Source organism: Pararge aegeria, chromosome 1 (genome assembly GCF_905163445.1).
Source record: "Pararge aegeria chromosome 1, ilParAegt1.1, whole genome shotgun sequence".
Taxonomy (NCBI): Eukaryota; Metazoa; Arthropoda; class Insecta; order Lepidoptera; family Nymphalidae; genus Pararge; species Pararge aegeria.
In genome coordinates this window covers 17,500,347-17,523,601 of record NC_053180.1, presented here as the reverse complement: position 1 = coordinate 17,523,601, position 23,255 = coordinate 17,500,347, and the positions used below count along the sequence as shown (strand labels likewise).

Sequence of the window (23,255 nt, the reverse complement as noted above, 5' to 3'; positions counted from 1 at the left end):
CCATGAACCGGGCGTACAGTAACAACTTACATTAACAATACCGAAATTCTAGAATTTAATCACGATTTACACTAGGAAACGAATTCCAAACTTTTTGGAATTCTTTTGCCTACCGCCTTTTGTGTAGCTCTGAAGCAAAACGTAAGTAGGTAAGTAGTTATTGATGGACAAACAAACGTCATTCATGAACTACTTGACAGCTCTTCGTCTTTAGCTAAACGCTATTAGGTACAGTTGGTGGGACTCATGGGAGGATAATGATAAGGATTTTTTTAATTACATTACAATTTACTGGTTATCGGGCAACCTCATTTATATTCAATGCGAGAACGGTACAAACCATAGGGGTGCTATTTCTATGATACTTACATAAATAAAATCTCTATTGCACGTAACGCAAGTAAAAAGACAAAAATAAAAGATATACCAAATACGAAACTACAAAAAAATGATCTCCTCCTTAATAGAAGAATCAAATTACGGAAAACGGGATTATAAACTTTATTGACTCTTTCGTTTTATATTTATTTAGAATATTGGTAACAACATAAACTTTACTATAACTTATGTACCATCGGTATGACTGATTAGAATAAATAGAGAGGATATAGTTTGGCGTAATGTAGGAAAACCCACTCGCTGTCGCTGTCTTAAACTATTATCTAGGCTTTTTAATTAAAAAAAACAAATTTATTTATTTAAAGCATTTTGAAACGACAGCTATGTATGTTTGTAGTGACTCTACCACCTGTTCGGAAGACATAATATTCAGTCGACAAAAAACTCCGCGGTTTCTCTTTTGCAACATAATTTAACAATCATTGTTCTATCTTGTATTGTGTGAGATTAAATCGGAGAGGCTTGCTTTCAGGCAGCCCGGTCTCTTACAGCGAATATATTAATAAACATTAATAAAGATTAATGGTCATATTGGCCAGGTACAAACTATCCTTTTCGCAATTTTCCCTGTAAAAATAATATCAATAGCAATAGGGGCTAGAGAATATGAGATAGCTCACCGAAATGAGTCCGTGCACCAGGGTGACGGTGGCAGCGATGACGACGCAGTAGCATATCATGAGAAGCACCGAGGGAATCGGCAAACCGCTCTGTGACTCCACCACCCACACTATCTCGTAGATTAGGGCTATAGCGTATGCCACCTGAAATTGTTATATGAACTTTATTATCAATAAGTATAACTTAGTGGGTAAGGTTTCATAATTCCTTTCGGGGGGACAGACCAAAGAAAACATCGTGAGGAAACCCGCATACCTTTACGTTCTCCATAATATTCCCAAGGGCGGGTTGTTGATGATGATGACGAAGATAATTCATCGTAATCACCATCATCACTTCTACCGATTGACACTCACTGCTGGATATAGGTCTTTTGTAGGGAGTTCTAAAATCCACGGTCCTGGGTCGCTTGTTTCCAACGGCTCCCAGCGACTTGTTTGATGTGGTATATCCTTGGCAGCACGTCTTTGTCGATAGGGTAGTAAGTTAATTACCAACAGGTGTGATCTAGCCTGCAAAACCTTAGGGACTTGTCGTGAGATCAATGTTTTATGTATAATGTATATAAGTGTAAATGTGAAATTTAATATCTGCTGCAGCTGAGGGGGCGCCATCTGATAGCGGAAGGACGGTAAGGCACAATTTGGGTAGCATATAGCAATTTATTATATCCCAATCATATTTTGAAATTGTATTTTGTTGAAATACGGGATCAAAATAGGGCATGTTATATGAGGTGGGTTCGTCAAATACGGTGTCAAGTCCCTTATATATGAGATGCGGTATCGAATCCGATAAGATGAGTACAAGAGCAGCTTTTATTCAGATTCCTACAAATTATCGCTATTGTGATCGAAAGCATCTACGAGATAATCATACAAAGTGCGAAGTTGCGTAACACTTGCTTACAAGATCACATCTTCAACATAATATATTATTCATAATACTACGATCCAGTTAACACTCGCATACAAAATCTGTTATCTCAGTTATTACGCATTCCGATTCGCCGCTTGCAGTTTCGACATCTCGTGAGATAACTTGGCTCTTGGCCTTACTTAGGCCCCCTTCTATTTTATATTAAACAATGTTGGGTTTCTGTAGTCTAGATTATCCTGAATTCATAATAAGAGTTATGTCGGTATTAAGATTCAGTTTCAAAGCTGTGATAGCCTTGTCGTAACGGCTTCGATTTCAGTTTCGGGGAACCGAGTTCGATTCCCAGCACACACACCTCACTTCACTGAGTTATAGTGCGTTTTAAGCAAATTATCACTTGCTTCAACGTTGAAGGAAAACATCTTTCGGAAACCTTCATGCCTGAGAGTTCTATGTTCTCAAAGGCTTGTGGAGTCCACCAGTCCTCACTGGGCCATGGGCCTGGTGGACTACGGCTAAGTCTTCTTCTGAGTCCAAGGCCGTGGGTTCGATTCTCACAACTGGAAAATGTTTGTGTGATGAACATGGATGTTTTTCGTGTCCGGGTGTTTATATATTCATCAGTCATCTTAGTACCCATAACACAAGCTACGCTTACTTTGGGGCTAGATGGAATGTGTGAATTGTCGTAGTATATATAAAAATGTTTGAAAATTTCGGAGGCAATCAATTTGAATTTGAATAACATCCTACGTAAATAACGATACCTTACTTATTATCCCTAGAAAGTGTTTTAACTCGGGGGAAATAAGAAAATACACGCGGAAGAAGTCGCAACGGAAAGTTAAATAAAAATCAAACCATGCTGGTAAAGAAAAGAAAGTAGTGAATCGATTACATACCAAAGCATACGCCGCGACGAACCCCGATGCAGCCGTGACACTACAGCAGAATATCTTGTTGACCGCTGGCTTCATACGCAATTTCGGCGCGGCATCCGAAGAGTCGCTCAAGTCATTGTTGACTGACATAGTGGTTATATTATCGACCTTCATATATAACGAGCTAGATTTTTAATCTTCCTTACAATAAGCTGTTTTGGCTTCGTTGCCGATATTTTTTATTTCAGATTAGTCATGACTGCACTTTCTGTTATGTTCATAAAGATAGGAGTTCTTAGTCTGTTTTAAGGAACATCCCTTCCAATTTTAATAAAACCTGTTAGATTTTTTATCTGTTTGCATATAAGCTTCTGAACTCTTTCATTTGGTTATACAAAATTGGAATAGAACCTAATGTAATGTTGGACTATTGGAACTGGGCCTTTTCAAGTGCTATCGAAGAGTCAGTTACCAGCGTCGTCTCATTTTCCTTCATTATTCTGAAACAAAGTAATTTTTAAGTTAAAGAATCTCACTAAAGAAGAAGAAAAAAAAAAGTAGTCCATCTTCATACTTATAACTAGCAGTGAGGTAACAACTTAACTCAATCGGGACATCATAAATAAAGAACAAGTACGGTAATTTTAAATAGAACACGCTTGTCTAATATATCTGATTATGAGCTGTATGACGATGTAGTTACGGGCAAGTGTGATGAAAAGTTAATTCCTTAAGCATCCAATTTGGATAGTTACCTCGGGAATACGCACTATGTTTGGAATAGTTGAATTTAAATTAAGTTAAAGATCTTTAACGGTTCTTTAGCAAGTCCCAGCTCGTCTTAAATCTAATTGCTTAATTAACATATTCAGTCTGTTTACTCAAAAAAACTGTCAGTCAGTTACTTCTGCATTCTTTTAACAACTCCTAACTCCCTTCCGTGTTTCGTGGTATTGACTTCATGGGAGTCTGCCGCTGAATATTAACTGTGGGAACAATGTATGAGAAAGTCTAAACTAACACTTAATAACAATCAATGTAAATTACTTTTGTTCGAAAAACTACTAGGAAAAATTCTTTGGTAGAAAAAACTAATAGCATCTTACGTTTCCGACGATGTGAGTGTTTACGTTTTAACAGTTGTGTCTACACAAGTGTTGACCTGCTTTTGTTTGGGGTCCTATAATATCCATCGTGGATCCTGGCTTCCTATTTTAAGTAAATATTGTAATACATTCAAAACGTATAATTTTAAAGCTCCAGTTATATCATTATTTTCAGCCCACTCATGTAGGATGCCCCATTACATATTTAAGGTATTATTTATTTTAAACTAGCGGATGCCCGCGACTTGGCGTTGCATTTCTGACTTCTTGTGAGTACGTACTATTTTACCTGTACCTTTCTATGATTTACTTGAAACTTCTCGAATCATTACTATTTGGCAAATTACAAATCATAGACTAAATATGATTCTCCTGTATAACCTATACCTATTACTATAAAGTTTTATCAAAATCAGCTCAGACTCGACAGAGCAACAAACATTCATCCATCCATTCTTACAAACTTACTCATTTACAATATTAGATTTGATTTGAAGTGATCTATTGTTTTTAGGTATATGTATTAAAATGAGTGAAAAAAACATATACAGTTTAAGGGCCAGCACACATATTTTTGTATCTTTATTTCACTATCTTTACTTTACGGAAATTACGTAACGGCTACTAACTTAAATCATCGTTAAAAGCCCGCACTGGAACAGTGTGGTTGGTCTTGGTCAATGCTCTTAAATGCTCTCTCCAAAGAAAGAGCAAGCCTGTACCCACCAGTAGAACAAAAAGTGGAACACAAAGAGGCATACGCTGATTATACTTTTAACAACACATAGCATAAACATATGGAATTTTAAAACCTACTTGTACGTAATAAGTTACGGGCCAGTAGGTTTACTTATTATCTACCTAACGGGAAAACTGTGAACTACGAAATATAAGTATTAACGTTATAAAACCGGGCTAGGTTCGAGGCACTAGGGACTACAGGACATAAAACAATATCTTCATATAGTATTAAAATTTTTATGTATACGTTAAAAATTACCAAAACCTAAGGATCCTGTACTTAATATGTTTCTTATTTGTTTGTTATAGCGACAATGGAAATAAACATTCTATGTTCATTGTCCGTTCTATGAAAAACAAATTATAACTGTCTGGATATATTGCGGTTCATGAGACAGATGGACGGATGGACGGATGGACGGATGGACGGATGGACAGACGGACAGAAGAGGCTTAGTTATAACTCCCGTTGGCACTCTACGGGTCTATTACATCAACTCATTACAGTTCTACTGCAGGGCCCTGATGCCACAATGAGAAAGATATTAGGCCGTAGATCACGCTGGTCCAGGGTGGATTGGTGGTCTTCGGAAACCTTCGAGAACATTATACAGATCTATCAGGCATATAGATTTCCTCACGACGTTTTCTTTACTTAAAACGCACACAACATGGAAAAGCAAAGTTAGAGGTGCGTGCTGGTATTCGAACTGAGTCCCCCCGAAAGTAAAGCTGAAGTTCTAACCACAAGCCTATCACCGCTTTTCGATACCGCGGTTCGGGTACGGGACCCTAAAACCCAGATATTTTTCCATAGCGTTTCCTCGCGAGTTAATTGTACACACGCAAAAACTACGTAATTAATAGCATTCCTTAGTAGCAAAACAGCTTAGCTTTGAAGCTGGCTCTGTAGTCACATTAGTCTGTAGAGATTGTGGATATATTAATTTCGTATGATGGTTTGTCCTATTTTCACGCAGCAATATTAATGTGATTTTTTTAAAGGGAGTATTTAGATATGAGTTATTGAAGTAGTTAGTAGGGATTTTTGCGACACAGCTGGTAGTAGAACTATCGCCATGTTTATTTCTGCCGCAAGCAGGATTGCAGCTGTGTTCCGGTTTGAAGGTTTTGGTTGCCTAATCACAGACAAATGAGGATTAACATTGAAACGGTGATAGCGCATTGGCACTCTGCCCCCCGAAAGTGAAGTCGAGCTTGTAGCTAAACTTCACTTTCGGGGGGCAGAGTTCAAATTCCAGCTCGCACCACTAACTTTTCTAAGTTATGTGCGTTTAAAGTAATTAAAATATCATTTGCTTCAACGGTGTAACATCGTGAGGAAACCATGCAGGTTTCCTCACTGCCTGAGAGTTCTTCATAATGTTTTCAAAGGTGTTTGGAGTCCACCAATCTGCCCTGGGTAAGCGTGTTGGACTACGGCCCTTACCCCCTCTCATTGTAGGAGGAAACCCGTGCTCTGTAGTAGGACGGTAATGGGTTTATGTGACCTTACCTTAATCGAGACTACTCTGAAACTTTGTTTTAATTACCTTAAATCATTTCTGTAGCGGGACAATAATTTCTCCACGTAATAGATATCGTTACGCTGGTTCGCTCAAGAATATTCGGAATATTAATATCCATTTACCGGTAATTTTCGCCAAGAAAAGTGTGTCAATGTCGGATGCGAACATTGTTTTCGGTAGTGATAACATCGGATTGATTTGCATTGTTTTTGATAGTAGATTTAAACCATGTAGAGTAGAAACTCAATGTCTTCTATTGTATTCTGATTCTATTTATTCAAAATAATTTTAGTAATTTGTGGAAAGATGTGGGGCTTGAGCTAGATCTATTTTATTTTTAGCTTATTTGTTATTTTTGTGCACTGCCTGTTGTCTCTAATAAATAAAATTAAAGGGTCTGGCAATATTGAAAATATTTAGATTAATTCGATAGAAACAGGCTTTATTTTGCAAATTCCATGATAAATTATGAAAATTAAGCTTAATTTGCTATACTCTGCGAAAAGCATAAGAATAGAATTTATTTTTAAATATTTCTCTCCGTAAGAAGCATCTTTGTACTAGAGGAATATTCTAAAAAAAGAATTAACGAATTCCGTTCAGCTGATCTGGAGATTTGCGCTAAGCAACACATTCAGCGATTCATTTTTATATTATATATAGTATATATAATTTAGTATAAAAATGAACGTATAGATAAATTTTATGGTCTTTGGATCGATCAGCTATAATAATTTAAGTCGAGAACTAAAAGTGAAATGGCATAGAAAATTGTGTAAATAGAAAATATGAAAGTTAGAAATATTATTCTTCTTGTTACCTTTTGATAGAAAATAGGTGAGCTAAGTATTTTCCCAATGCATTTCCGCACTCAACTCTCTATATAGTAAGAGTCACGTAGAAAGACAACTGGCGATCGACTGTATAGTAAGAGCAGCAGCGTGCACTTCATACATGCTTAAAAGCACAGCTTACCCTTAAATTGATATATAACTCGTATAGCAGGAGAATTTTGCTATTTTTTGCAATTTTCCTGCCTTATGCACACCCTGGTAAGAAACCCAGTGCACGCCACTGAGTAAGAGTCACGTAAAAAGACAACTGCGCAGTGGATTATTTGTTTTTCAACCGACTTAAATAGCGGAGGTTCTCAATTCGACTGTGTTTTTTTCCGCAATTACTCCGGCAATTTTATATTATTAATTATACAGAGCTGTCATATTGTATCCTCAGAGGGGGTCCTAAGTATATTAATTTGGTGAAGATCTATATGAGGGATCCTGGAAAAATCGAGGGAACTCTCCAAGTATTAAAGGCTCGCATACTGTGATTTGAGTATTTTTCATATAACTTGAGCATTTTCTTTCGAAAAGTACCATTTAGTTACGTCAAACTGATGATCAAGACCAAGGATGGTAACCGAAACTATACAATACTAAGTATTACACTATTTTCGCTTCGATTAAAGTAGGTGATCAATTAACGCTCGTCACAATAAAGGAGCAGATGGTGAAATCCCGGGAGAACTCCTCAACCAATAACGCGCGGCTTCAGGAAAATAAATATTTTGAAAAAGGTTATAAGCAGTTGACATTTGGCTATTATAACATAGAAATAATTACAAACCTACCCACTTATTACTAAATACTTGCCTACACTATAAAATATTTTGAAATAAAAAAAAAACCGACTTCAACATACGCCCAGGAACTTAAAAGAAAAACAAATCTGCTACTTAGGGTTCTTATTTTGATTTTTTTTTCTTTATTAATAAACCAACGAACAATATATTTTTTTTTCTATGGAAATAATAATTACAAACTAAAATTATTTTTTACAATAAATATAAGCCGTCTAACTGTTCACTTATGGGCATGGTAAAAATGCTGGCGCTATTGCCCCTTGAATTGCTAGACTTAGCCGTTGGGCTAAATAAGCCCTCCTAGCTTTAGTTTTAAGTTAACGAATACGGTTATCACCATCACTAACATTAGTGTAACATGTTAATTGTATGAACGCTTCATAAGTGCCTGTAATAAGGTTTACATGAATAAAATATTTTTGAATTTTGAATTTTGAATTAAGCGCCAGATCTTGGGTCACAATACGACCACCTGAAAAGTATATGCCTTTTAAAACAAAAAATAATTTTTCAAAACGGTTCAGGCGTCTTCGAGTAATCGTAATACATAAAAAAACCTCCTCCTTTTGAAGTCAGTTAAAAAGGCATTACATTTTACTTGGCACTGACTTCAAACTGTATATTTATTTCTTGCTTTTTAGTTGCTTGACAAAGTCGGTTTGCTTTTCAATATAATTTTTACCTATCGTAATAAATAAATAAATAAATATACGACGACAATACACTCATCGCCATCTAGCCCCAAAGTAAGCGTAGATTGTGTTCTGGGTACTAAGATGACTGATGAATATTTTTATGAATAACATACATAAATACAAACAATTCATGCTCATCACACAAACAGTTTCCAGTAGTGGGAATCGAACCCACGGCCTTGGGCTCAGAAAGCCTGCTTTCTGAGCCCAAGGCCAAAGGTGCGTGCCAAAGCCGTCGCTGCAAACTGCGCCAATCGGCCGTCTGCGTACCGGTAATAGTATGTTTATGATATAGTACTTTTTGAGAAACTGGACTAGCTGGCCTATTCGAATTTACTTTTCCATTTCCGAAGAGCTTTTTTTTATTTTTCCATTATTATGAAGTGATTAACGCAAGAACATTGGGGTTCGCAGAAAAACTTTGGTTATTGTAACTCAGAGTTTTCTCTTCATATTTAAAGCAAGTATTGTTGAAAAAAGGAAATTTAGAAATTATCTATTTCAAATCGTAGTTTTGAGGTAAGCGGGTGATGAAAGAGTCATCCTTTACTAAGTAAAAAATAGCAACACTATTGGTTATTATTTTCTAGACTGTCTGCTGTCTATAGTAACTTTCTACTAACCTGAATAATCAACCTAAATAAGATAACAATTGAGTCCACTTTACAAAAACATCGCTTTTACAGTTAGAACTACTTCCTCTCTTTCGTAATATGGTAAAAGGGACGTGAGCAGAATCCTATGCGGTGGTTTTGGGTTCATTGAAATTGTGTCTGAGTTCTAATCGTGATTAGAATCGGAGTTACGTTTTACGGTTATGATTTATAAGTCCTATGACAAACTTATTAAGTGACCGGTTTTGCCAGGCTTAAAAAAAAAACATTAGTGTCTGTCTGTGCCGATAGAAACAAAACTAAGTAATTTATGAATCTTATCGTCGAGCTATTAGATTATTGTTTTGTATTATTTTTGGTTTATAAAAAAGTGTACAAAAAAAAAACGCTTTCATCGCGCCCAACTAACTTGTTTGATTGTGTAAAATGTGTTCGCCTCGGAGAGCTTCTTAAGTCTTCGGTCACGACAATCCGCTTAAGAGCATCGGATAGGGTTTATGCTCTGCATACCTCTCTCCTACGAGATCTCTCTCAGCAACTCATCCAGCAGTGTTGTATTAATATAATTTTGTCTGGTGGGAGGCTTCGGCCTCGGCTAGTTACCACCCTACCTGCAAAGACGTGCCGCTTAGCTATTAAGCGTTACGATGTCGCGTAGAAACAGATTAGGGGTATGGGTTAAATATACCTGTCATACTCTCAATAACAGGTTAGCCCGCTACCATCTTAGACTGCATCATCACTTACCATCAGGTGGAATTGCAGTCAAGGGCTAACTTGTAGTGTAATAGTGTAATAAAAAAAAAACTACGATGATTATATTCAAGCATTTTCTGGATACAATTAGCGTTTTTTATCACGTTCTTATGGCCACTAAACAGCGAAGATAACGTGCAGAATGCAAATACGTAACTGAACGTAACATACGATTTAATCGATGTTATTTAACAATAAGTAATTAGTAGTTTTGTTCATACCCGATAAGTACCTAGTCGAAGGTTGCTATGTATAAAAGGTTTCCAACCTTTTGGTATGGGGTTTGTTTTTCAGCTCAAGCTGGAAAACGGGACGTACTTATTTAGGCTTCAGTTGCCTTGTTTAGGTATTTGTAGTAAGGGAGCGTTCATAAAATACGTGAGATTTTTAAGGGGGAAAATTACTACTAATCTTGGAGATTCATTATAATTATTAATCTAACGTTGGAGAGAGTGGGGTCTCGGCAAATATCACGCAATTTTTATTTTCCTGCTTGAAACAAAAAAAATTATACTATTTTGGTCCATTGGTCTTTTTATAATAACAATCCAACGCGTTAACGTAAGAAACCCACATTTTGATGTGGGGATGGGGGAGGGGGTCGAATAAAATATTACGACATCTCACAAGGAGGGAGGCACAGAAAATTTAAAAAAACACCTCACGTAATTTATGGACGCCCCGCCCCCTATGTGTACCTTTTTACATAAAGCTGAAGCGTTTGTTTGTTGATTTTTGTCTGATGGCCGGCTTTGGCCGTGGCTAGTTACCACCCTACCGACAGAAACGTGCCGCTAAGCTATTTAGTTTTCCAGTGCGATGTCGCGTAGAAATCGATTAGGGATATGACTACCATACTCCAGGTAAGCCACTTTAGACTGCATCGTCACTTGAGCTCTCACACACACATTATAGTGAAAAAATTAAAATTAAAAAAGTTTCCAGTGTTGAATAGCCCATTTATCGAGGAAGGCTATAGGCAATAAATATCATCACGTTGAGACCAATAGGATCATAGCCCCAATGAAGAATGTTTCAAAAACGGGGTTTTTTTCCTTTTAAGCGCTTCCGCTGTGTGCATTGCGTAAACGGTTAAAATTTCGATAAAAACATGTTGGTATGACAACGTTGTTTCCCTTTAGAAATTCTAAAAATAGTCCGCGACAGCATCTGTCTATCTTTTAAAGTTGACTTATATGTGGAAGAAGTCGGGAGGGACCGCTAGTTTCATATCCCTGCGACATATACTTTAATGAAGTGTGTATTGGAAAAAGCGACAAAAACTAGTTTTTATGCGCAATCGTTTGATACGGGTAAATTTCCATTTATACTTAAATACAGATATGCAAATACGATGTTTTTTGCTCATAATGATATGTAGATTTGACTGTAGGTTTCGCTTATTACGGTAAATTCCGTATTTGCAACGTTCTGTTTTAAGTTTTCTGTACTGAAAATATGTAAACACACATATATGAAACAAACTACCTAATTAATAATTCAAATGAATATCTACCATTCGTAATTGCCTCAGAACACTATTGAACATCTTGATGTAATATTATTATAAATATAGAGTAATAATTATTGATAACGACTAAGACACCGGGAGGTATCTTTGTATCGTTCGAATCCATGTAGGACTGAAGTGTATCGAAAATGCACCCGTATTTATATCAAAATACCCACCAACTCAATGTCATGAACATTGGTTGTTGATCAAATATTTATAGTTATCAAAAGTTTAATTATTTACCTACTTTATAAAATTACTGAAACATTATACAGTAAGTCCAGTATTGCCAGTGAAAATCAAAGTCAAAGTCAAATATTACTTAATTCAAATAAGCACATAGATGGCACTTGGATGCGTTGATTGCATACAAAATGTGTACATATTAGTGAGCAGTGATGGCGATAAATAACTACATTCGTAAACTTAAAACTAAACCTACGAGGGTTCTAAACGCGCCCTGGTCTAAGAAGAAGTCCACAATTAACTTAGCCGGGTGTTCTTTTTGTTATATCAACTGACATTGTCATTAAATCATATAGAAAATAATGTCTATGAGTGATACGGCTCACCGCGAGATTCATCCAATGCAAGATAGAAACATGATTGTTAAATTGTAAAATGTTGATTTTAAAAAAGAACAACTGCCAAGTTTTGTTGGTTCCTTTACGGTAGAGTCATTGCAAACAAACAAACGTGAAGTTTTAAAAGAGCCTGGAAAGCGAGCCTTTTATAATAAAACTTAGGTACATATCTCCTTCTGCGAAGTATCTCTGACTAGTAAAGGTTGGCAGTGAGATTCATAGTTTTTCGAGAGGCGAAACAATTCTGCTGCACTCGAGATTCCAGTCCACTTCCTGATGTAAAGTCAAAGTAAAATAATTCTTTATTCAAATAGATACATATTTAAAACTTTGAAGCATTTATTACATAATAAATAGGGGTAAACTTCTCCTATTCCCTGTTCCCGTGTTTTAGCAGGTGGAAAATATAATCGGGGGATATAAGTGTTGTCTCCTGCCCGTGCTACCCCTGCAGATATTCGACTTCTCTGACCTTGGTGATGTGTAAAAGTTCGCAATTTTTGTTGACGCGTGGCAGAATTCCACATTGAGGCTTGGACTATTGAAGACCTTGGGAAACGTATACTCGAAGAATCAGTTGAGATGCTGACAATCTGACGCATCTTCTTTAGGTGCCTTTCCAACTATTGAAGGTTTGCGATCAGTTTTTGATCCTTCGCCTTTTCCCTCGCCAGGCTAAACTGCTGGGCGGCATTCGCGATCCCAGTCCACTCTCTAATGTTGCGCAACCAAGACTTCCCCTTGCGACCAGTGCGTCTCGTTTCAGCAACTTTGCCCATCAATATCAGTTGCAGTAGCCTGTATCTGTCATGCCGAAGCACATGCCCTAGATAAGCAACTTTTTTCTTATTGACGATCTTCTAAAGTTCGTGCTAACAACCAACTCGTCTTCAGCTGGAATCAAAATTAGGAAGTCATTTTGAGTCCAGCTGAATTTTAGCATGCGTCGATAGGCCCACATCTCGAATGCTTCTAGACTTTTCCTGAGATCCTCATTGATGGTCCAGTATTTGCATAGATAAAGAAGTATTGGCGATACGTAACAAACGCATGTTGGCCATTAATTGGACTCACAGATATAGGAAAAGTGAATAGTTGAATAACTCAGCATTCTAATCGACTGAGTCAACTCAATTTACATTACAAAACCATATTGTGACAAAGAACAAGTTGTGAATGGATATTTTAAGAACAATATTTTTCACTCGTATGTAGGCAGGTATCTACACGTTACTCACAAAGGTTTTAAAACCTGCTTCAGTCTTGCGTTGAGGCCACGTATTGTATTTTTTTTTGTTTTGTATGTAATCTGTCTTCTGACCTCTTACTGTTTTTGTTAGAAGTTTTTTTAGTTTCTATGGTCGAACAAGGTCCCTATTTTTTCGTCTGTCTGTCCGTTAATCTGTTTGTTACAGTCGGCTAACATAAAAAGCGAGAGTCCATAAATATAAGCTGTAGGTGCGTGACCTCGAGCACTATTATAGTAGGTTGGTACCGGCAAGGTACCCACTCGTACCTACTACACAGAAGTCCAATGTCAGTTTGCATACCTATCGGATTGATTTTAACTTTTTTACTATCCTATTGGAAGTTTTAGAAGTACTCTATTACGGGCTTTGCAAACTTATTTTATCTGTGGCGCCCTTGGAAAGTTGCCATATTTTTGCGACGCCTTCAAACGCCTTGTCCTTCTTGCCATACGTTGATCTACTTGTTGTAGTTCTATCCTAGTAACAATTTTACAGAAAAACTCCAAAGTTTCTTAGACGTTTGGAACCCTCCTAGCTTTAGGTTTAAATATATGTATGAACTATAAATGCTTCATTATCAAATGTTTTACAATACTAAAACTACAATCAGACTTTCCCAGACATAGGTACTTATCAGCTGCAGGGCTAGCACAGGCAAGAGATAAAAATCATATCCCCTGATTATATCCTCTGACAAGGGATAAAATTAACGTCCCCCCTGCTAAAGTAAGGAAACATGAAATCGAAAAAGTTTACCCCCGTTTATTATTACACATATATTATTTGGATATTACTTCCACTTGTGCGACAATGATCTAAGAGTTGATAAAGCTATGGGAGAAGATAAATTTTAATCCTTTCCCCGGGTAGATAATTGTCTTCTGTCCATGTTGTTATTAACGTACCGTTAATCCTGTGATAATCATATTAATTATGTAACTTCAAAATTATTTCAAAGTCTGACAGACTAACTTACGTATCTACATACGATTATATACGTTACTATTTCCTGGGTGATTAATATCACCATTATGGTAAATTACTAGAAAAAAGAAGTGGGTAAACGATCCATACATAAAAAGAATTAACGCTATTACATTACATAGTAGCTTGTAAAATAAGACGATGTAGAATTATGTAATACCTTTTATTTTTTGTTATAAGTAGTTTTTTTTATTCTTCTACAAGGTTGGCTACCCTGTAGAAGAATGCTCACGTAGTTAAAAGTTATGGTGTAGTCTAAAATGGCCTAAAAACTTGTTGGGGGCACTTAAGAACAACACCCCTAATAGGTTGCCACGCGACATCTTACCGAAACGCTAATTCAAAGCGGCACGTCTTTGTCGGACCAGACCAGACCAGAGGAAATTCTGAAATTATGAATTTCCAAATATCCCGACTGGTAGTCGAACCCAAGACCTCCAACGTAAAACCACAGCGCTCACCGCTACGCCAAAGAGGTCGCCTTAGCCTCACGGAATTTTAATTTTTCCTGTCTTCCTGAAACAACTGAAACTATTCTTTGTCAATGTCTTTGTTGTCTTAAGTTTTCTTATTAATATAGTAGTAGTGAAGATACACCCTTTTCAAACACCCTGTATACATAGGGAGGGCCAACCTAAAATTTTTGTTATATTTGAGTAGTTGAAGTTTCCTCTATAGATTTATTGTAAAATACATCTATAAGCGATAGATTATGTGATGGAGATTGTTAAAACCGAATTGATTTTTAATAAAACAATATCGCAATCAATATTAATAGCTTCGTTGGACTGAATGTCGAGTCATAATAATTAAAAATTATAATCGACACCGTGAATCATCAAAATAACAATGGAACTATATAAAGTGCTATGAGATTGCGATTGCCCATTCGTTGTTAATGATTTTAGAGCCTGTGTCATTATATTTTATAAGTACCTAATGGGTCTATGCTTCAGGCATATGTGTATCACCACCTCATTCAATTAAGTAAATAAATAAATATACTACGACAATACACACATCGCCATCTCTAGCCCCAAAGTAAGCGTAGCTTGTGTTATGGGACTAAGAAAACTGATAAATATTTTTACGAATATAATACTCATAAATACTTATAATATGCAGACAACACCCAGACACTGAAAAACATTCATGTTCAACACACAAACATTTTTCCAGTTATGGGTATCGAAAACACGGCCTAAAAGCCACAGATGCAGAAAGCAGGGTGGGTCGCTGTGCGCCAACCGGCTGTCCAAATGTTAAGAATCATTTCTGGAATAACACTGACATCCACGCCCTTCAGATCGGAACACAGTGGCTCTCATTATTTATAAACTCGGCTATGTATCTATTACGTACACAATGACTTTAGTTTACTTACTTACTATGTAATGAATAAATTATTACCCGTGCAGAATAATTTTCCTTTACATTATGAAAGCGTATCTATTATGGGCAAGATATTATAACATCACGTTAAATAACATCTGAAAAATGATGGATTTCTTGTTACAATATACTAGCGAACAGTCCCGGCTTCGCACTGGTATATATAAATAAAACTGTTTTTTTGTGACTTGAATTAAAATGTTAGAATTATGCTATCACTGTCTTTTTTGGAGGTTTTATTAAGCTCTAGAACTTTTCTTACAACTCAATCATATATGTCTCTACTCTCTCATCGTCGAGGCAGCGTTCTTAAGACAGGTTTTCGTTAGCCGGTTTTTTTTCCAACTTAGTATACAGATTCGATTACCACGAAATGTATAATAGTCTTTTCATTATTTTTAAGGCATTATGACATTCACAACTAAAAAACAATCTATTGGTAAAATAATTTTCTAAATTGGTTTAGTAGCACCACAGAGCTCGCCTGTAACGGGACCGAATGTAGAGAAACTTTTAATAAACACGAAATAAAGTTATATTACCTATTAAACCCACTCAGGAGTGAAAAACTAGTTAAACGATCGCTTTTTCAGAAATTAGGTTATCAAAAGCAAATCTGACTCTTCCAGTAGTTACTAGTTAGTAGAATAGTAGAGTTCTAAAAATCGTTTGTTTCTTTGTTTAAATGCGCTAATGTGGGATAAAATATATCTCCGGGTTTTAATCTATACCATTTTAAATCGGCTTACAAAAAAAGGAAGTTGTCAATTCGGTTGTATTGTTTTTTTTTTATGTTTGTTAGCTCAGAAGTCAGTCTGTCATTTACTAAATGATTTATTATATTTTTTTTTGTTTGAAACGGTATTCTTCCCCTGTGGTCCCATTTTCATCAGGTCAAGATCTTTTGAAGGGATCCTGGGAACTCTTCAAATATTATTGACATTTTACTTGGCACCTTCTTTAAAATCTTGTAGAAAACATTTACTTCCTGCCTTTCAAGTAGTTTTTTTGACAATTTTTTTTAGCGATACTGTTTAGCGTATTGGGCGTGAAAAACTTATAATAATAAAGATTATAATAAATATTAGACGTTATTGATATTAGTATGTTATTCTGTTTTCTGAATTACGTTTATAAAATGTTAAATCGGTTCAATATTTAGCACGCTTTTTCTATAAGTTTGTTATGTAATGGAATTTCTGAACGTAACTTTAATCCTCTTTAAAAGTCAGATTGCTCGAACACTTATCAATTCTATGCTATGCTAATGCTAAATAGGATTTTCTGTCCCATTATACTGATCACAATCTTCAGGATTAGCCTACTTTTTGGTACGTTTTCATAAGCGGGGTTATCTTTTTCAATTATTAATTATTTATTTACACTCCTTTTCATTGTCGTATCCTTATACCTAATTTCATTCGGTTTCAAAGAAAGATTTTTATCTTTAATTGCTTGCCTTAGTTACTCATATTAACCTTGAAATATTTTGCGTAATTGATAAATAATTAACGCAAAATTAATAGCACTTTTGGTAGGTAAATGACGTAAGTAGGTACCTACTTGATAGCCATGATTTTACTATAAAAACTGTCGTGCTTTAAGCGTTTAACACAGTTTCCGCGGCCTCAATTTCCTACGCACCACACATTACCCTCTTTTTGGTTTACCCAATCACGTCAAATTCTCAGGTCAAGTTATTTGGATGACGAGGTGCGAGCACCGAAACAAAAGAACCGCTTCTCACATTTAATAATACAGACTGTGCTTATATAATAACTAAAGTTTTGCTTATCCAAGTAAGTATCGACAATATTGTAAAGTTTAAACTGTCGAGGGCGAAATTCATTTTGCTTGGAATAGAACACTAGAAACAAACTGGATAGAAACAAAATATGCTATATAATGGCTTTATCATATATTTGAGTTGGCAAATAAGCTTGTGTTCTCAGCTCCAAGGTCATGCACACCTGAATATCTGAGATTGATTCACTTAATACATACAATTAGCCTTCCTGAGAAATAGAGACTTGGCCAGTGATAAACATACGGACAACGAAATTATCTATGGAATCACTTAATTATCCATCCAGGGTTTTTCCTTCAACGCCGTCGAAGTCTGAATTTAAAAGGCTCGCCTACCCAATAGGTTTATTTGAAAAGTACGGGTATAAGGTAGGCAGAGACGGTCACAGCAATTTTGAACACAGTAAGTGTAAAGCAGAAAAATTTCATAAAATGGAAAATTCCTACTCCAATACGAGTCATATAATAGGTTAAGCAGTGCTTTTGTGCAAGTATGAATTGCACGCGACTGAAGAAAGCGTAATAAAAAACATGACTTTCTTAGTTAGACTGGATAAGATATACATACCTTATTTTTCGCTCAATCTAATTATCGTGTTAAAATTTAACTGTAATTGGTACTAAATAAAGATTTCTCAGATTGAAAACTGCCTACTATTCACACGCAAGGACGAAACCTACGAGTGTTACCTACCATAGTTTCTAAAAGATCTCGGCGAGAAGGCAGGTAAAATTATGTTACATAATAAAACCTAATATACTCCTGTAACATTATCATTATGTAAACCGATGAAATCTACAAGACATAGGAACTTATTACCTAGATTTTGGAGGGTCCAGCGCCTATTTTGATGTTATCTGACCATCCATGGCCTCAAAAATAAACGTGGTAAATAACCTTGGTATAAATTACCAATGTTTTTTCACGCTTTGATAGTTGAAAGATGCTGTCAGTTAAGGGATGGCATAATATTCCTACGTTATGCCACATTTAGTATTAATAAGACCCCTTAGAGTGTAAATCTATCTATGTCTCTAGGTTTCCAATGCGAGAACGACAGCCAAACCTTGTGACCCTAACTTCCATAAAATGTTGGTCGTTTGAATCTTCCAGCGGGAGTTTACCACCCTATGTCACCTATGTGGGAATAGCTTAAAACTGTAGGCATATTATTATCTTTTTGTTCGCGTGTTCGTTTCCACAGATGTCTCGTGATAGATGAAGCTGTTCGTGACTCAGAAGCGGTCCGGTCCCGTAAGGCAATAAAACTCGTGTTATGTCATCTTTGATATTTAACTGTTAGCTATTTACACAGAACAGTTACCAGTTTTCCACCTGTTGTGTGTAACGCAAGCGTAGAGGTTTATGTTAGCTTAGACGGCTAAGAATAATAGTTGCACGAGACTTTTCTAGCCATATTAGTTAGTTACCTACATACTCTTTTTTCCCGTTTCTCGCGTTATGAATTAAGCACATTCTTTGTAAGTCCTTTTTCCATCAAACTGAAAAATTTCGTTTGAATCTGCTACAAAAGTTTAATATTATATTATTAAAAGGTAAAACCCTATAATCAATCATTATTACAAATACATACACAAATATATAAACATACGAGTACGATTCGCAAATGACGGTCAGTCATTAAAAAGTGTCCGAGAAAAATAAGTATTAACTAGGTATATATAAGCCTACATCTTTGCTAAGGGTTTCTTAGCTAGGTACCTATCAATCATGAAAAAAGCACGAAGGCCGCACTTAGCACTTTAGGTCGCATTTAAGTTTGCAATGTCCGAAAGCGAATCCGGAAAAGAAAACCATCAGACTGTTTTACTGTTAGATTTTGCCTAGACTGCAAATCTAGTACATAATAATTGATCGAAGGTTAAAATAGATTCATCCATTTTAGATTTAGTCCGGACAAAATTTAACTCAGACGCAAAATCTCCGACTATTACGTACCTACCCATCTTACCACTTCAAATTATTTGACATAAAACCCCTTACTATGAATCATTGTGGAAGTTACAAACTACCAAATTTATCACAAGTGTGCAATCCGGTACATTCCTACTCTCCAAACCCAAATCGCTATACTCAATCGTTCCGGAAAAGGCGTTAAAAAGAACCTTAGATAGTGTCTTCCGGTAATCACAAATTTAGGAAGGTAAGGTAGGGTAATACCGCAGTTACTTACGTATAAAAAAACCGGCAGACTGTTGAAGTTATACTTCTTTTGGCGCGATGGAGAAAATTGATGAGAGTGAATTTTTACGATGCGCTCGCACACCTACACCTGTATTCTACATCGTAAATTTAGTTCTAGGAGGCATGAAAATCGATAACTATGTTCAAATTGTATATTCTAGTATTTTTATATTTAGAACACGCGTTTCGTAACAGTACAGACAGTGTGAATAAATAAATATTATTACTTTAATAAAACCTTTTTTATTTAAATAAAATCTTTTTGACTAATTTTAATATTTATCGTTAATCACTACTGCATTTTAGTAATTTTTTTTCCATACCTACCGCGGTGGGTGTACTTAACACCCACTCTTTTTTTTCGCAAAGGGCCAACCGTGCTGTTCATAGTGGAAATGCACCCAACATTCTTGGCACCATTCCACGCGGACGTGACTTGTATAGTAATTCGTTGAGGTTTATTATTATGATGCCTATGTATTTATGAGTTTTAATGTAACATAGCTCCAGGTATCTTAGTTAGGTTACCTATCTTGTCATCATCATTGTCAACTTATTACCAGTCCAGCACAGGTCTCCTACCAAATGACAAGGGTTTAGATGTAATCCATTACGCTGGTCAAGTGCGGATCGTGCTGTCAGACATGCAGGTTTCCTTACGTTTTCCTTCACCGAAGATTTTTGCTCTTACTTAAAATAACCCCGAAAAGTTAGAGGTTCAATTTAAGTTCCCATCCCCAGCATGGCTAGGATGGGCAGGAGACAATTATACCACCGGGGAAAGGATACAAAATTATCTTCTCCCACAGCTATATTAACTCACGGACAGCTATATTAACATACAGCACGGAAATAATATCCGAATAATATAAGTGTAACTAGCGGACCCCAGCGCCATCTGTCGGGCTAATTTGTGAATCTAAACCATCCAGGGTGCCACCCAAACGCATACCAAAAAATTCATTCAAATCGGTCCAGCCGTTTAGGAGGAGTTCAGTGACATACACACGCACACAAGAAATATATATATAAAGACTAGCGGACCCCAGCGCCATCTGTCGGGCTGATTTGTGAATCTAAACCATTCAGGGTGCCACCCAAACGCATACCGAAAAATTCATTCAAATCGGTCCGGCCGTTTAGGAGGAGTTCAGTGACATACACACGCACACAAGAAATATATATATAAAGATAATAAACGGGGATGAACTTCTCCTATTCCATATTTCCGTGCTTTAGCGGGTGGACACTTTAATATCCCTTGTCAGGGGACATAATTTTTGTCTCCTGCCCGTGCTAGCCCTGAGGGTGGTGCCAAACCACATCCAAACCACAAGGCTAACACCGCTTTTACCTATCTAAGTATGTAATAACTCATGCTGCTCAAACATCATCATCTAACGCCGTGGACTAGGTATGGCCACTGTCCAGTTAGGTCAAATTCCATCGAACGTGAGACTCTATCTGTTCCAGCAGATATACTGTAACATATACCTACATATATATCGCCAGCTATAAAACTCCGACTTGCTAGATCAAAATTATTTTAAATCATTCAAGGAAGTACCTACCTATTCTTAATATACTCTTTTTACCTTAATTACTTACCTACCTACTTGTAAATGTAGTTCATTAAAATTATGCATAAAAAATATTACATTTCATAATAACAATAGCCCACGTCCAATTTGGTCCCGAAGGACCATTTCGCAAGTGTTAAAAGTATTCGTATTTATTTACCCATTTTGTAATTACATTATTTAGTACACAGAAGGTACAAAACACTAACCTTTAGCAAATAGGTTTGTTTCATCCTCACAAGATACACTTAACTTTTGTAATAAAATATGTTTAGAAACAGTAAACTGCACTTTTTATTTAATAAGGAAGAAAACGAAATCCGATTTAAGTTTCGAACGTATCTAGACACGAAACGCATGCGCTTGCGCAGAGCCTTCGCGCAGTACTGGCCTCTGATTGGTGATTATCAAACCGCGGGAATGCACATGTCAATGTTTTCCGAACGGGTTTGTACTTTGTAGCGGCCAGCCGCCAGTACTTGTATGCAAATATAAAAATGGCGTAATCACAAAAGCATTATTTATTATCTTTTCCAAGCTGGATCGATTAACTGTAAAATTTTTATTAAGTGTTATTTGAATGGCGCGTCTACGTCTGATAGTTTCATAGATATTGCAGCCATTATAATAAATTATAACGACTTTTACTTTCTAGTTGCGCTAGGACTTAACGCCTAGCGAATCAATGAAACTTATTCAGAAAACCTTGAAGTTATTTTATCTTCGGTATATGGGTATTACTTTGCGTTGCATTGCCCGCAACTTTGTCCGCGTACGATTTGGATTTGGAATAGTAAGATGTACCTACATAATATTTTCTCATCGTGGCACGGGAGCATCCATGAATACTTCCTCACGATAATAATAAAAGTATACCCAATAGATCATTTCCTCTCACAGAACTTACTTTATGCTTCTGTAAGCGGAAACAAGCGATAAAAACACATAAATACCCTTCAAGTTTAAGTACCAATAAGTAGCCAACTGCGTACTAATGTTTGTCATTACAACTGAACGGAAATCCTTGAAACTAAAAGATTCCCACATTGTCAGGCGAAAAGCAGGTCACAGACGCTGAGTTGTGTTTACTACTAGCTCTGCTCACGGCTTCAGCCGCGTGTAGTACATATCTTAAACGAACGTATGTTAAATAAGTAAAAAGAAATAGTGCAGCAGCTATAAAAAACACAAATCTATACCACAATTATATTCAACCTATTGCCGGAACACTACAGGGCCCGGGCCCCTCTCAGAATGAGGAGGGTGTAGGCCGTAGTCAAACACGCTGACCGAGTGCGGATTGGTAGACTTCACACGCATTTGGGAACGTGATGGACAACTCTCAGGCATGCATGTTTCTGTTTCTCACGAAGTTTTCTTAAACCCGAACAGAGAACAACGTTAGTCACGAAGATAGCTTGCTTGGACGAAGACATGGGGCCAGTTAACCCCGGTAAACCAAAAGTTTCTCTCATACAAAAAACCGAAAGAAGTTGTCGCTAACAGCTATAACAGAATATAGATCAATATCATTTACGGTAAAAAAATCCAAAAACCGAGCTATCACTCTATTATTTATTCCGTAATCCGTGCTACATTAATAAGATTCAAGAAATTGTGAATTCTCACATGTAAAATTAAGAAAAGAAATTAATAATTTTAATTTAAGTTATTCAGAAAAGCATTTTTTAGATACCTAATACTACTCTACGAGGATGGCAATTGTCTATTTTTTCGACCTCGACATTATTAGGAATATTTATAATGTACCTAAATAATTCGAACTTTACATTTTCGCTGCTGAAATCAAAATCTCAGACTCACTTCAGCAAGTTGTAGCGCTGGATTTCTGAAGAACTAAGAACCTAAGGATGGGGGACGCAATGTACCAAAAGTTCCGTCATCGAAAAATCAAGTTGGCAGATATTAATAGCAGGAAAAAATATCGCGCTTCGTGGGAAAATCGCTGTGATTCATGCTGTCTGTCATGGTGTGGAAGGCAAATGGTTGTTTTAACCTTCTAACTAAACATGGGAATACGAAGATAGACATAAATAATGTAAGATAACAACTACAA

The 23,255-nt window shown here is 36.4% G+C and overlaps 1 protein-coding gene across 1 annotated transcript in view; it reads right to left on the bottom strand.

Annotated features, from left to right (window-relative positions):
- The window catches only part of LOC120624770, a 29,018-nt gene extending 7,465 nt beyond the window's left edge, over nucleotides 1-21,553 (bottom strand). The window contains exons 1-3 of the mRNA XM_039891501.1: nucleotides 21,388-21,553; nucleotides 2,802-3,280; nucleotides 1,020-1,163 (exon numbers count right to left, since the gene is read on the bottom strand). Of these exons, the coding sequence (XP_039747435.1) occupies nucleotides 1,020-1,163; nucleotides 2,802-2,954 (297 nt within the window). The 5' untranslated portion in view covers nucleotides 2,955-3,280; nucleotides 21,388-21,553. The remainder of the gene's footprint in view (nucleotides 1-1,019; nucleotides 1,164-2,801; nucleotides 3,281-21,387) is intronic.
- Nucleotides 21,554-23,255: the final 1,702 nt, after the last annotated feature.